The sequence below is a fragment of the Siphateles boraxobius genome, unplaced genomic scaffold (assembly GCF_051911475.1).
Source record: "Siphateles boraxobius isolate OS27281-9 unplaced genomic scaffold, OSU_SipBor_1 7, whole genome shotgun sequence".
NCBI lineage: Eukaryota > Metazoa > Chordata > Actinopteri > Cypriniformes > Leuciscidae > Siphateles > Siphateles boraxobius.
The window spans coordinates 6,162,672-6,179,078 of NW_027509197.1; the positions used below are offsets into that span (position 1 = coordinate 6,162,672).

A 16,407-nucleotide genomic window follows, 5' to 3' on the forward strand; every position below is an offset into this window, starting at 1 on the left:
ATAGACGTGAAGGACTATAATGCGTTAAGAGCTCGCTCAAGTACTGGGGAGCTAAACCATTTAGTACTTTGTAAGTAATCAGCAATATTTTAAAATTTATACGATGTTTAATAGGGAGCCAATGTAGTGTTGACAGAACTGGGCTAATATGGTCATGCAATACATACAGTATTGTTGTTGTTGTTGTTGCTATACAAAACAGAAAATGTCAAAATAATATATATATATATATATATTTATTTGTTTTAAACTATTGCAAAGTCATTAAATCTATTAAATGGCAAAAATAAAAGTATGAGAGTTATGTAAAAAATTATGATCAAGTTTTTCTTCTTTTTTTATATAGTTTGTCTTACTGAAAATTGCAAAAATAAGACTTGCACTCCGGCATTCTCTCAACAAACTTATCTGTCAACAGTGAAACAAAATCAGCACTGAAAATAATAATAATTTTTTTTAAAGTGCTATAAAATATATTGCTCATTGTTAACTTAGTTATTGCATTAACTAATGTTAACAAATCAGACCTTACTGTAAAGTGTTACCACATTAGGACATGTATACACACTTTTTACAAGTAGTAGAGCCAGAGTTTTCTTCCACTTCTGAGTTATACTTTTCTCACTCGGCATATATTCTAATTAGCGTTTGGTGGCTGGATTCAGATTCATTTTCAGACGTGCTTTCAGCCTCAATGAAAGGCAAGACGAGGGATCGAGCCTGAAGGGCTCGCATGAGAGGGTACATTAATTCAGATGAGCATGTGTGTTTGCGTGCGCTTGTGTGTCCATCCTGCGGCAGGGCTGCCGGCTGCCGTGATAGTGTGTAAATAGGAATTGTGCCTTACAAAGAGAGGAGAGGAGAGAGTGAGACACTCCAGGAAAGTATGCAGCTATCTCTCCTTTAATAGAGCGGTGAGACACAACGTTGTCGTCCATAGCGACAGGATTATGCCATTGAACAGGAATGAAATGCTTTTTTTAATGAGATGAAGCTGCATCTCTATCCCACTTCACAGACAAGATGCTTCGAAATCCTTCATTTGCTGGCTCTCTAATTATGAAGTATGCCTGTTAGATTGTACAGGGCTCTCACAATGAGTGACCCGCTCTGCTCTGAGTCATTACTGAATCATAATTAGAGCACTTTTAGCGCAAGCACAATATTATGATTCTCTTTGACAGATTTACAAAGAGGAATCAACCACAGAGGTCTGTGATTCATTTATAAGGATCTTTAAAGGCAAATGCATTACCCAATCTGGTCATTTGCTGTGTGATAATTGTATTAAAATGGCGTCGCTGTTTCTCATTCCTAGTGGAGCATCTGCAAAGCTATTCATTAGCCTCGCCGAGTACATTTGTAACATATGACGGTGCGTCAATGGTGTTTGGAACACCAAGGAACTAGCGAGCATCACTAAGATACAGTAATGTCAGAGCAAAATGTTTATTGTTACCCTTGATGCAGTGCATCACAGCCAGAACTAATCAAAACGAATCCCCAAAAACAAATTTAGTTAGCTTGCCAGCAGATGCATGTGGGAGCTGCCGAGCTGGCGCTTTCTACGGCACTAATTCATATCAGCTTTCTCAGGCCTCTGTTGGTGTTTGTGCTGGTAACTACAAGGTAATGTTTCTGGAGTGGAGGCTCATTCATTTCAATAGGCTCTTAAAGAGGCTCCTCACATTGGAGCTTCACTTTGGGAAATGTGCAGGCTAATTAAGCGGTCTGATCTCAAGCTGATTTGAATGAGAAAGCCCCGCTGATGAGCGGATCAGGAAGGTGCGGGCACACTGGAGGCATTATAGCCGTGCTGCAAAAGCAGGGCGGAAACACATGTTTGGAACTGTAAACAGTCCCAAAAGAGCGGCACGCATTACAATGCTAATATCCATCTTCAGTGCGATGGGCTCTGCCATTCCTAACGCAGAAGAATAGCTGTCCCACAGGATGCCTGATCAAATCTAATTTTACCCAGAGCTGGGGTGGTAGAGTGAGAGGAGACGTGAAGAGGAGAGTAGAAGGGGGGTGAGAGTCCCTCTGACCTTGTGGAATGGAAGGGGTGGGAGCGAGTCTATGGAACCAGGAAATCATTTGTTTAGTCAACACTCTCAACTACTCGCTCTGTTTACCGCTGGCACCATCGAAGTGCAGCGAAACCTTCACTGACCTTTCCTTTCACTCTGAGAGAGCTGATGGAGAGCCTGGCTCTCCAAAACACATTTATCCACTTTGTGAACTGTAGAGTTTTTCCAATTATTGGTTCCCAGAATGTTCTGGGAATGTCAGGGTTGGGTTCTCAGAACGTTACCAGAAGAGAGATTTTGGATATTTCTTTTTTTTTTAGTAAACAGGATAATTATGAAAAATTTGGTAGGTTCCATATGTTGATTCTGCAATATATATATTTCAATAAGTAGATATTTAGTAATAAGTCATATTTTTAAAATATTAATATAAAATATTAAATGTTATTACATGTTTTATATTACATATATTAAATATTTCGTAAACTTATTTATTTCAGTTAGATGCCAAGGCAGCATTTCTAATGTTCTAATATTTATTATTTACTTTATTTCAGCTTTATGAAATATTATACATTTTTTAATATCAAAAATAAGTTTAGCTATCTTTATGCAAAACAAATATAATAAATAAAAAGATTTTGGCCTGAAATGTGCCTGTTTGTATGTAAAAGCTGGGTCATAAAACTAAATCATTTTAGAACCACTATTGTCGAATGCAAAAGCTGAACAAAAAGCATGCAGATGATGATTTGACATTGATGTCCTTGGCCACATATGTGTTCTTGAGTCATTTTTTAATATAAAAAGGCCCATAAAATGGGGTGTTTTGGTGGTGTCGTTGGTGTTGTATACAGGGCAGTTTGTATTGATTCAAGGAGAGGTGGCCTCATTCTCCTCTGAGAGCGCCATTGTAGAGGTTTCAGGACAAACAGAGGAGCGCTGATCACATTTCAGGCCTCTCTGAGTGCTACAGCTGAGCTCTCCTAAGTGCCCGCGGTTACAAATGGACCACTGAGTGAAGAGAGCTTGCTTATGCGAACACAATTCAGACTCATATGTGAATCTGTGATTTATGAATGTGTGTTTGATTGTGCATTTGTGCTGAGGAATTTGTTTGTGTATTCCTATGTGTGTTTATCCTCAACACATGATCACATGTAACTTGTTAGCGCGTTTAGAAGATGTATAAACTTTGAAACTTTATTTAGTCCGTTGTGGCTTGAAACTTTCGGACCGCAAACTGGATTTGTCATGCAATGTGAATATGCTTAGAGAGGCACTGTTAGACCTCTGGCTGTGCAGGAGTGTCAGGCACGCATTGATCAAGGTCAAAGGTCATTTGAATGGAGAGCTCTAGAGGTGTCAGTGTTGGCAGTGATTGAATTAGCAGTGGAAATGAAACCCATGCATGCACTTTAATTGGGTTTGGGGCTTTTCCCATGTTGCTCACTTAATGGTTCTCAACTCAACATGTAGTACTAACCTTCATTTTAAACTTTATACATGAAACTCTTCTGGAAATGAATGAAGCTCTGCTTTCCAAGTAGAAAGGGACAAAAACATCTTCAGATCTGTGATAAGATAACTGGATTGCACTTTAATTAAACATGATTGTTATTTGTGCTGTTGCATAAATATTCAATGTTAAGGATGCACTACTTGAAAATTGATTCATAATTGATTACATAAATCTATTTGATGTAAGTTTTTACATTTAAATCTAATGTAAAGTAAATTCATTTGTTACAGTTATATAATAAGGCTCGTGAACGTGTCACTGAGGGAAAAAAACATTGAAATTTTACACCAAAAGCAGGAAGTTATATCACAAAGATGAAATCTGAAGACAATTGTTTGTAAAGGTCAGTAAGTTGTCAAATGACGTATATAATAACTTTATGATATTCATTAACTATTATTATTATTACTACCAGGGAACGTTACTTTTAAAATGTATGCATTACAATATTGTGTCACTCCCTGAAAAGTATTTAACTAAAGTAACTTGCATTACTTGTAATGCATTACCTCCATCTCTGATTATTTGTATTTAAGCTGTAAGAAAGTTATTTTGTTACATGTTGCTAACTAAATTTAAAATATTCCCCCCTTTTCATTATCGCATATTGTCTTAATTTTAGACTTTTACATCAGAAATGTTGTAAGTGATAATAACGGGAATGAAATTTTGATCTTTGGGGACTCTGTTCTCGTCTCCCCAGAGTAAGGACATCTACCGTGGGCTTTTCTTTTGAGAGCCAGCGAGTCAGATACAGTTTCAGAGGCAATTAGTTTGAACAGGGGGTGCTGAATGAATGCATTTGTTCCTTGTATCCTCTCCCTCACTGCCAGCTACTGTATAAAGACACTACCGTAAGTGAATCTAGCCAGCACTTACCGTCATGTCATCACATTATGCTTCTATTGATTGATAGGATCCTGTTTAGTCACAAGGAGGTCTGTCCTTATATCATATCACCAGTTACCCATTACATAGTCTTTTCAGCTCTCTATCCTGTATCTCAGAGGAACATTTTATTAGGTGTTTAAGCACGAAGTGCTGAAAACCTATTGTAATTGCTATTTGAAAAAAAAAATTCCCCTAAAACGCATCGTGCAGCCCAAACCGTAAGGCCTAGAGACTTGAAACTCGGCCAGATGGTAGGCCACACTTTTGGGGAGATCCTATCAGAGTATGACCCCGATTGGCCCATAGGTGGCGCTACAGCAACCAAAAGTACTAAATTGCTCATAACTCATAGACCGTCCTAGCCTCAAGCTTCTTACACCACCGTGATCCTTGGCTCAAGACGGACAAGATGTATACCTTCGATTACGATTTAAGCAACAACAAAAATAGTTATGTTGGATTTTGTCCAAAACCTACTTTTGCGAACTAGTCCCTGGTTTTTCGCCCGATCGGAACCAAACCAGTCTAGGCCTATTCTCTGGACTCTCTAGATCAATAATTATCGAAAAAAAGTTGAAATTTTGCAATTGGGTGGCTGTAACAGGGTCATTTAGAAAAAGGGGCGTGGCAAACTACACTCAAAAGCCTATAAATCATAAATAAAAACTCTGAACTTCACAAAAATTGATGAGCACATGTGTCAGAACATGGTGAAGAAGCATGCAAAGTTTCATGGAGATCGGACCATAGGTGGCGCTATAACTGTCAAAAAGGTATCATTATTATTAGGTGTTCAAGCTAGAAGTGCTGAAAACCTATTGTAATTGCTATTTGAAAAAAAATTCCCCTAAAACGCATCGTGCAGCCCAAACCGTAAGGCCTAGAGACTTGAAACTCGGCCAGATGGTAGGCCACACTTTTGGGGAGAACCTATCAGTGTATGACCCTGATTGGCCCATAGGTGGCGCTACAGCAACCAAAAGTACTAAATTGCTCATAACTCATAGACCGTTGGGCATGGCAAAATACACTCAAAAGCCTTTAAATCATAAATAAAAACTCAGAACTTCACAAAAATTGATGAGCATATGTGTCAGAACATGGTGAAGAAGCATGCAAAGTTTCATGGAGATCGGACCATAGGTGGCGCTATAACTGTCAAAAAGCTTCAAAACCATGTATTTCCTATGGTAAATTGCCTGTATTAGCTGTAAATGGTCTTTTCCATCTACGATCATATAATGTTCATATCATAATGTTCAAAACCATCATAAATCATTCTAGAATGTAGTATATCATGGTAAATCATCCTATAACATGGTAAATCATGGTGAATCATACTAGAACTTGGTATATCATGGTAAACTATGGTAAATCATGCTAGATTCATGGTAAATCATACTGGAACATGGTAAATCATGAAAAATCACACTAAAATTTGGTATATCATGGTAAATCATGCTAAAACAAGGTCTATTCCATCTATGATGTCAGTGGTTAAATGCTTGCTACATGAAACTTAATGTCTTTTGATGCTTTTGAGCTTAACTGCCTTAACTGCCTTAACTGCGTGAACACCGCTAAATGCTGCTTGCAGCTTTAATTTTTTAATTGTATTATATCACATAGCTACTCCTTCCCATAGGAAATTTTTATTTCTCTGAGGTTCTTTCGTTGTTCAAGTAATTATATGGAGATATCAATTTTGTTTCACTTAAGCATCATCTTACTCTCTGATGTTTCTAGCAAAAAAAAAAGCTAAATTAAATTATTGAGTCTTATTTTCTAAAAGTTAGTTCCAGTTATATTTCCACTTGAGCTTGGTTGGGTGCCAGTTCTTGGGCATGGAATTCTCAGCACTGTTGGCTCACTGAACCGCTGGTAGAATGCATGTAGTGATGTCGCCTCTCAGGATTGGTCAGTTGTCTGTTGCCTGGCTGCAAGTTTCTCTAGCTGTGTCCCAATCCAGAGGCTGCATCCTTCGAAGGCCACAAAGTTTGGTCCGAGCATTGTTAAATGGGACGGTCTTGCCTACAGACGATTGATCTTGTCGCCTAGTACCTCTGACAGCTGTCGTTAATGAGCGGCAGTAATGTTTATACTGGACTTTTTTGAAAACTATAATCAGCTGTCTGAAAACAACCTGTCTAAATATGTTCACCTTGGTCTATTATGTACATTATAAAGAGTATAATTTGCATCTTAGTAAGAAATGTCAACATTTTGAGCCGCTTTATATATATATACAGGTCCTTCTCAAAAAATTGGCATATTGTGATAAAGTTCATTATTTTCCATAATGTAATGATAAAAATTAAACTTTCATATATTTTAGATTCATTGCACACCAACTGAAATATTTCAGGTCTTTTATTGTTTTAATACTGATGATTTTGGCATACAGCTCATGAAAACCCAAAATTCCTATCTCAAAGAATTAGCATATTTGATCCGACCAATAAAAGAAGTGTTTTTAATACAAAAAAGTCAACCTAATTATGTTCAGTTATGCACTCAATACTTGGTCAGGAATCCTTTTGCAGAAATGACTGCTTCAATGCGGCGTGGCATGGAGGCAATCAGCCTGTGGCACTGCTGAGGTGTTATGGAGGCCCAGGATGCTTCGATAGCGGCCTTAAGCTCATCCAGAGTGTTGGGTCTTGCGTCTCTCAACTTTCTCTTCACAACATCCCACAGATTCACTATGGGGTTCAGGTCAGGAGAGTTGGCAGGCCAATTGAGCACAGTAATACCATGGTCAGTAAACCATTTACCAGTGGTTTTGACACTGTGAGCAGGTGCCAGGTCGTGCTGAAAAATGAAATCTTCATCTCCATAAAGCTTTTCAGCAGATGGAAACATGAAGTGCTCCAAAATCTCCTGATAGCTAGCTGCATTGACCCTGCCCTTGATAAAACACAGTGGACCAACACCAGCAGCTGACATGGCACCCCAGACCATCACTGACTGTGGGTACTTGACACTGGACTTCAGGCATTTTGGCACTTCCTTCTCCCCAGTCTTCCTCCAGACTCTGGCACCTTGATTTCCGAATGACATGCAAAATTTGCTTTCATCCGAAAAAAGTACTTTGGACCACTGAGCAACAGTCCAGTGCTGCTTCTCTGTAGCCCAGGTCAGGCGCTTCTGCCGCTGTTTCTGGTTCAAAAATGGCTTGACCTGGGGAATGCGGCACCTGTAGTCCATTTCCTGCACACGCCTGTGCACGGTGGCTCTGGATGTTTCTACTCCAGACTCAGTCCACTGCTTCCGCAGGTCCCCCAAGGTCTGGAATCGGTCCTTCTCCACAATCTTCCTCAGGGTCCGGTCACCTCTTCTCGTTGTGCAGCGTTTTTTGCCACACTTTGTCCTTCCCACAGAGTTCCCACTGAGGCGCCTTGATACAGCACTCTGGGAACAGCCTATTTGTTCAGAAATTTCTTTCTGTGTCTTACCCTCTTGCTTGAGGGTGTCAATGATGGCCTTCTGGACAGCAGTCAGGTCGGCAGTCTTACCCATGTTTGCGGTTTTGAGTAATGAAACAGGCTGGGAGTTTTTAAAAGCCTCAGGAATCTTTTGCAGGTGTTCAGAGTTAATTAGTTGATTCAGATGATTAGGTTAATAGCTCGTTTAGAGACCCTTTTCATGATATGCTAATTTTTTGAGATAGGAATTTTGGGTTTTCATGAGCTGTATGCCAAAATCATCAGTATTAAAACAATAAAAGACCTGAAATATTTCAGTTGGTGTGCAATGAATTAAAATATATGAAAGTTTAATTTTTATCATTACATTATGGAAAATAAGGAACTTTATCACAATATGCTAATTTTTTGAGAAGGACCTGTATATATATATATATATATATATATATATATATATATATATATATATATATATATATATATATACAGTATATATATATATATATATATATATATTACATTCGTATCATTATATATTCGAGTAAGCTTCTGTAGCTGGTCAAGCTCGCTGTAAACTCTTGCAACGACTGCAGGATTCACGCATTTGTAATGCATTCAAAAGAGCTCTGTTATCAGCCCCACATTGGGAAATGGAACCATATTCGTAACGGCGCGGAATGGAATGGTTAAAGGGATAGTTCTCCCCAAAATGAAAAGTCTGTCACCATTTACTAACCCCCAAATTGTTCCAAACCTGTATGAATTTCTTTCTTCTGCTGAACACAAAATATGATATTTTGAAGAATATCAGTAGCTAAAGAGTTAATGGGCCCTATTGACTTCCAAAGTAATTTTCTTCCCATACTATGGAAGTCAAGGGGTGCTGTCAACTGTTTGGTTACCCATATTTTTAAAAATATCATCTTGTGTTCAGCAGAAGGAAAAAACTTTTTGGAACAACTTGAGGGTGAGTAAATGATTACAGAATTTTAATGTTGGGGTTTAAATCCCTTTAAACTGCCCACCCACTGCCCGACAGTGTAAACTTTCTTCAGAAAATGTTGGCCCATTTACTTTTCATTTAATTGCTAAAGCTATTGATTTCTCTATCCCATGCTAAGGTTTCTTTCACAGTTCTTTTGATTTGACTCGACCGCCCCACCATCAAGCATCATCAAGATAGCGAAGAAAAGATCGACAAAGTAATAAGATCATCTCTCATATCCTTATTAAGAGTCGCTCTTGGGAGAGCATGTGTGTGTTCTTGTTAAGAGCAAGTGCGAATGGGAGCGTGTGCTGAGAGGCCTGGATGAGAAATCACCTCTGTAGTGATCTCACTCCCTTCTCGAGCATGTTAGCCCGGGAGTGAGCCCCAACGTCTCCTCGCACCACACATGTAATCAATAACAGCCCCCGAGCTCACACACACAAAGCGCTTCCACCTCAGCACGTCGTGTTAGACACACAAACGTATATATCATCCCACACTCAGCGCTCCCCTGTACATCTGAAGCATTTGGATTACATGGAGGAAGTGCAGGCACAGCTTTGGGTAATGTCATTCATAGCCTTTCACTATAGTATGAGAGTTTGGAGAGATGAGAGGATGGTGTCGTCGAGAGCCATTGCCTTCCCTGGCTTCTATTAAAGAGCTGTCAGGTATAAGAGCTCTCGTGACGGGAAGTGGGGCACCTTTCTCTCCATCATCACCTGCTTCGCTGACCCAAGAGACCCTTTGTCTTGCATCTCCTTTGTTTATTTTTGGCCTGTGTAATTTATTTCTATTTATAAGTAACGCTCATTGCTTGTCAAGGGCGTCGCAAAATCAAGGCTGATTTTTTTTTCTTGTCTGACCAACCACATAGAAAAGAAAATCACAATTGGGATCTTAAGTGTTTCTCCTAGAGAACAAATGGAAATGTTTTCCTTATTACACATTTTCCTGAAGAAAAAAAAAAAACAGTAATCTAACAGATGAGATCTGAACGTCTCTGGTTACGTATGTAACCTTAGTTCCCTGAAGGGAACGAGACGCTGCGTGAAACGCTGTGGGAACGCCCCTGCGTGAGTGCGTCATGAAGCACGTATGCAATCAGTCCAATGGCGAGACGGAACGTCATAGGCGGGTGACGTCATCGACCAGGAAACTATATAAGCACCCCAAAATACAAGCGCATCAGCTTCTGATAAGACTGAAGCAAGTGCTCACGGGCATGCTGGGAGTATAGCACAGACACGCAGCGTCTCGTTCCCTTCAGGGAACTAAGGTTACATACGTAACCAGAGACGTTCCCTTTCAGGGAACTCGAGCTGCGTGAAACGCTGTGGGAACGCTAATACCAACGTCGCCATACGAGCAAGTGTCCGTCGTGTGTAGTCAAGGCGCACATTCGGACGAAAGCACCTGCGCCCCTGGAGTGGAGCTGAAGTCAAGATGGTAAAATCTACGAATGTGTGCGGTGAGGAACAGCCTGCCGCATCGCAAACGTCCTGAATTGATACTCCTGACAAAATAGCCTTAGAGGCAGCCATACCCCTGGTAGAATGAGCCCGGACAGCCAAAGGAGAAGGCTGACCGGCAGACTCGTAGGCAAGTGAGATGGCCTCGACCACCCACTTGCTCAACCTCTGCTTAGATGCGGGACAGCCCTTCCTAGGGGGTCCAAAACAAATGAACAGTTGTTCACATTTCCTCCACAGGGCAGCTCTGTGGACGTAAGCATCTAGAGCCCTAACTGGGCAGAGCAGATTTAGTTTCTCTTGGTCCGACGTCAAAGGAGGAGGACAGAAGGCTGGCAGTACAATAGGCCTACCAGTATTAGTTGGGACCTTAGGAACATAGCCCGGTTAGGATGGAGAAAAGCTTCTACCATGCCAGGCGAGAATTCCAAGCACGAGGGAGAGACCGATAGAGCTTGAAAATCTCCTATTCTTTTTAAAGAAGAGATAGCAAGAAGAAAGATAGTTTTTAGAGTAATGAACTTCTCAGAAACTTCTTCAATGGGCTCGAACGGTGCTAGAGAGAGACCTTCTAGAACAACCACAAGGTCCCAGGTCGGCATCCTCGTGCGAACTGCTGGCCTCAGCCTCAAAGTGCCACGAAGGAAACGAGTTATAAGTGGGTGTCTCCCGAGAGAGGCTCCACTTAAAGGGACGTGGTAGCAGATAAGGCCGCCACGTACACCTTCAGTGTGGAGTGGGATAACCCTGTGAAGAAACGCTCCTGAAGGAAATCCAGCACTGCACCCACCGGGCAGTTAACTGGGTCCAATTGGTGTTCCCCACACCAAGAGGTGAACATATTCCACCCCAAGCCATATGATTTCCTAGTGGCCGGAGCTCTGGAGTGGAGGATGGTCTCCACGACCTCAGTCGGGAAACCAGATTCTATGAGCTGGGCCCCCTCAGAGGCCAAGCCCACAACCTCCATAGTTCTGGGCGGGGGTGAAGGATCAACCCACTCGCCTGAGAGAGAAGGTCCCTCCTGATCGGAATCTCCAGAGGAGAGCCGTCGAGGAGAGAAATTAGGTCCGCAAACCAACGTCCAGAACTCCTGGGAGCAGAGCAATCGGGGGAAATGCGTACAGGCGTGACCTCGGCCACGCCTGTACCTTGGCGTCCAACCCCAGAGGGGCTGGAAGGCTTAGAGAGAACCACAGTAGACAGTGTGATGTCTCCCTGGATGCAAAACAGGTCTACCTCGGCACGACCGAAATGTTTCCATAGGAGCTCCATCACCTCGGGATGGAGTCTCCAATCCCCGGGCCTCGGCCCCTGCCTCGACAGGATGTCTGCCCCCTGATTTAGATACCCTGGGATATAAATCGCCCTCAAAGAAAGAAGCTTCCCCTGGGACCATAGAAGGATCTGGCGAGCCGGCTTGTATAACGGGCGCGAACGCAGACCTCCCTGGTGATTTATGTAGGAGACCACCGATGTGTTGTCTGACCGGACAAGAACATGATGACCTCTCAGGTCTGGGAGGAAGTGTTTCAGAGCCTGAAACACTGCCAACATTTCTAGACAATTTATATGCCACGAGAGATGATGGTCCTGCCACAGACCCTGAACAGGGCGACCACTCATGATCGCCCCCCAGCCCGTGAGGGAGGCATCCGTCGTTAGCGTTACGCGACGACAGGGAGCTACCAGCACGGGCCCATGGGACAGGAACCAAGGTTCTTTCCACATAGCCAGGGCGCGAAGACACCGTCTCGTGACCCTGATCATGCGGAGCGGGTTTCCCCTCGGGGAGAACCCCTTGGACCCAAACCGCGGGGAGCGCGCACCGAACCACTCTCCTCGAAGAGGGCTCAGCGGGAGCGGAGCGTTTTTATGGACAAACGCTCGCAATGCTCGCAATCAGCTCCCTCGAGAGCTGACTGGGCATGCTGCGCTCCCAAACGAACAACACACAGATTGTGTGTGTCCCCACCCGTAATATAACGTGGGCAGGGATGAACACACTTTCTGAACTGCTGTTCGCTCGCCAAGATGTATATTGTCTCTTTTATAGTTTTTTTTTTAATATATATATATATATATATATATATGTGAAAAACTCCTGCCTAGCAATTTCAAGGACAGACAAAAACACTTGAGACACAGACTTTTCATACACAGAGCGCTTGCTGAAGACTCAGAAGCTGATGCGCTTGTGTTTTGGGGTGCTTATATACTTTCCTGGTCGATGACGTCACCCGCCTATGACGTTCCGTCTCGCCATTGTACTGATTTCATACGTGCTTCATGACGCACTCACGCAGGGGCGTTCCCACAGCGTTTCACGCAGCTCGAGTTCCCTAAAAGGGAACACACTGTGCTCAGATTTGTCAACTGAAGTCTCCAATCAAAATTCTGAACAAGAACTCTCATCAGTGTCCTCCAGGACCAAATTATGTGAGACATACTATCCATAAGGTAGGCCTACATATTCTTACTGTATGTCAACACTTCTCTCATTTAGGTCTATTGCAATTCTCACGAGTGTTACTTTGCTATTATTATTATACTATTATAGTATATAACAATTTGTAATAGTTTTAGCTTTAGTTTTAGCTAACAATGAGAACCCTTCTCACAAGGATTTTTTCAGTCTCCTGAGGTGAACTCACAAAAAATAAGTATTAGCTCTATAGGTGTGAAGAAAATAAATCAATTTTACTCTAATTTAAATAAAAAATTGGGATACATTTAAAATACTATGTAATAAGTTAACTATATCATGCATAAACATAATTATTAAAAATGTCATATTTCCATTACAGTTATACTAGTTCTTAAAGTAGTCGAAATTAAACCAACATAAGACAATTGATTAAACCTTAGTTAATTAATACAACTATTCAACATGAAGTCGCACCAACAAAATAAAACAAATTAAATTTACCTTAGTGAATTAATTAAATTAAGTTGGAATGGCATGAGAAGATTTAGTTTAGATCCAACTAAATTGTGTGATGATGACTTTGAAAGAAATCAATTAAATTGTGTTTAAAAAAAATAAGGGTAATTAATTCATTTTCTGAGTGTCTGAAAAAACCACCTCTAAGCAATACAATGATCCTCTTTGGTCTTCAGATCTCCTCTGACCACACGGGTGTGTTTTTTATCACGTTTGGGACTATGTGTTTTCTGATTTGCAGAAGTAAAAGTATGTCGGATTAGATTTCCTGTAACAAATGCTATTAAGAGCACCTGATTTTTTTTTTTCTTCACCAGACTTATTTTGTGCAGTCCCTAATGGAGGGCCTCAGAGGAGAAACAGGTTAATGTAAACCTGCATTCTCATGCATCACAGGCACTCTCCATGCCGTCTTCTGCTCACACTGTGCATAAGAAAACCTCTCATGAGAAACTACAGGCATGTAGGTGCATGGGAATGTTGACAGTGAGATAATGAACATAATAAACATCACTTTTATGTTGGAAGTGGATGCATGCATCCCACCCAAGAAAGCCTTTATTAAATGGTATGATGATCTTCTGCTATATTCCCAGGGAAGAACCTGACCTTGCTGCTTCTATAATAATAAAACCCCTTTGTTTTTCTTGCCCTGAAGTAGAATTCAATTGATTCTAGCTAGACGGTGCTGACTTGAAGCTTTGGTTCAGTAACTGTATCAGGTATTGAACCTGCAACAACAGGGGAGTGGAATACAGATGTGTGTGAGCTCTAGTAATTAGCCAGCTCATCATGATTTTCCCTCTTCATTATGGGTAATGGAATGGGGTTCTCATGAATAGGGATGGATGAGCTGATGAGATCCACTTTAATAGCAGAGATATCTTTTTTTTTCCATTATAAGAGGTGTATTTGCATAATTCATGAAACAGCCACTGAATGTGACATTAAAGGAGACTTTAAAAGTATTTTTAAACATACTTTATCACATATCTATGACTTTAGCCTTTCAAATGTTCTCCTCCCCGAGGAAAAAAGGTTTTCCAATTATATTTCAGTCAAAGACAAACTTTGAACTTAAAGCATACAAATGTTCCTCCAAAAATTCCTTAGAATAGAACTACTCTTTATAGTCATGTTGTTTTGAAAAATGTATTCCATATTAAAGAAAGGCATCGACTAATCGGACACTGTTTTACAGCACGCTTGGATTGGATCGATCTCTCAGATTGACAGGGTTGATATACCGTGCACAATAGAAAGAGCGCTGGAAAATATCATTCATCAAACATGATCTTATTACTTGTTGCCTATTATATGTCATTATACATATGATTATGTTTTATTGTGACATTTACACATGTGACATTTACACATGTTACACACTTTATGTTCAGTAAAACACTTGTTTGGAGAGGTTTTTGGAATTTTGATTAAAAGATGCCAGCACTGTTCCAAATGCCATAAATTTTGATTGCTTTGAGATATCAACACAAAATTTGGCCCAAATGCAAATTTTATGACCTATCATTATGCTTTCTAATTGTCATCATGCCAAGTATGAATAATGACAAAATAAATCAATAAATTGCATCACTTGTTCTGGGGGTTTCTCAGCAGTGTAACATAAGAACCTCCAAACATGATCAAAAAAATAAATAAAAAAAAATTCAAAATTTGAAAGGTTTTCTATCAAATAATACCATGAACTCGATGAAACCTTTTTTTTTTTTAAAGTTATAAGCCAATACTTTTAAGTATGATGCTTAGATGTAAAATCATTACAAAAAATGCCTTCACCATGTAAGGGGTAAATAAATAATAAGAATTGTTTCTTGGAATTATATTAGAATGATTTCTGAAGGATCAAATGACACTGAACACTGGAGTAATGGCTGTAATATTAACATAGAAAACAATCATAATGATATTTCACAATCTTACTGTCTTTACTGTAATTTTGATCAAATAAATCCAAATGAGACTTATTTAAAAAAAACAAATTTGATCCCAAACTCCTGAACAATATTTTACAGTCATGAGGGTCTCCTCTGATATCATTTCCTGATTCTGTTTGGTCTTTTCTAAGAATGTATTGGCTTATTCTTCATTATGACATCAGGACAATTATATCACCCTGAAACTTAATTGAAAACCTAAATAATAATAACAATAAAAAGTTCATCATAATTGTGTATGCAAGTAATTGTCTATATTAATTCCATGTTATGCATTTCTGAATGCATTTTATAAACTACATCTGAACAAATATCGTCATATAGAATGGAGCAATACAGTGAATATGAAGACTTTAGACGTTGATATATTGGCAAATCTCTATATTCTTTTAAATCTCTTGAGGAGACACTTGTAAGAACTAAGAAGCATTCTCCATTTGCTCTTCACAATATTTCTTTTCCTATGAGGTCATAACGTTCGCTCGCTTATTCGTGTGGCTGACTGTGCGCACATCTCAGCGGTGTTGGTACAGCTATTAGTTTGTTTAAGTCCACGCAGATGATTAAATGTCTTTCCATTGTGTCCGCCGATTCATATGGTCATGTGAAATGATTCGCTCCATTAAAAGTGGCAGCAAAGTAATGGGGTAATGAATGGTCACAGTTGGCTAGAGTCTCCCAGCATCCTAATTTGTCTTCCCTCCTGTTGTTGTCTCCCCAGCCTGCCGACCGGGCTTTTATAAGGCCTCCTCCGGGAACGTCAAGTGCTCCAAGTGTCCTCCACACAGCTACACACACCAGGAGGGCTCCGTCCACTGCGGATGCGAGAAAAACTACTTCCGCGCAGAAGAGGATCCCGCCTCTATGGCCTGCTCCCGTAAGTGTTGCTAACCTACTGAAGTACATTTGCTCCACATTCCATAGGTTTAACTTCGCATTTAAAGAGATAGTTCACCCCAAAAAAGGAATTTCTGTCATCATTTACTCACTCTCATGTCATTCCAAATCTGTGGTACTTCTTCTGTGGAAAATAAAAAAAAGATATAGGCACCATGCAATGCGCCAGGCACGACTCAAGTGTTTTTTGCTACTTTCAGCCTGACGCAGTTATCATTTTCACGTCCTGCGCCACTTGTTTAAATAGCAAATACATTTGTGAAATCTGTTCGGCCATAAG

At 40.4% G+C, this 16,407-nt stretch overlaps 1 protein-coding gene across 5 annotated transcripts in view; it reads left to right on the forward strand.

Annotated features, from left to right (window-relative positions):
* The window catches only part of epha3 (eph receptor A3), a 139,005-nt gene that overhangs the window by 58,378 nt on the left and 64,220 nt on the right, over positions 1-16,407 (forward strand). For all 5 annotated transcript variants that reach the window (XM_077215741.1, XM_077215739.1, XM_077215743.1 and 2 more), the window contains exon 4: positions 15,952-16,107. In XM_077215741.1, the coding sequence (XP_077071856.1) occupies positions 15,952-16,107 (156 nt within the window). The remainder of the gene's footprint in view (positions 1-15,951; positions 16,108-16,407) is intronic.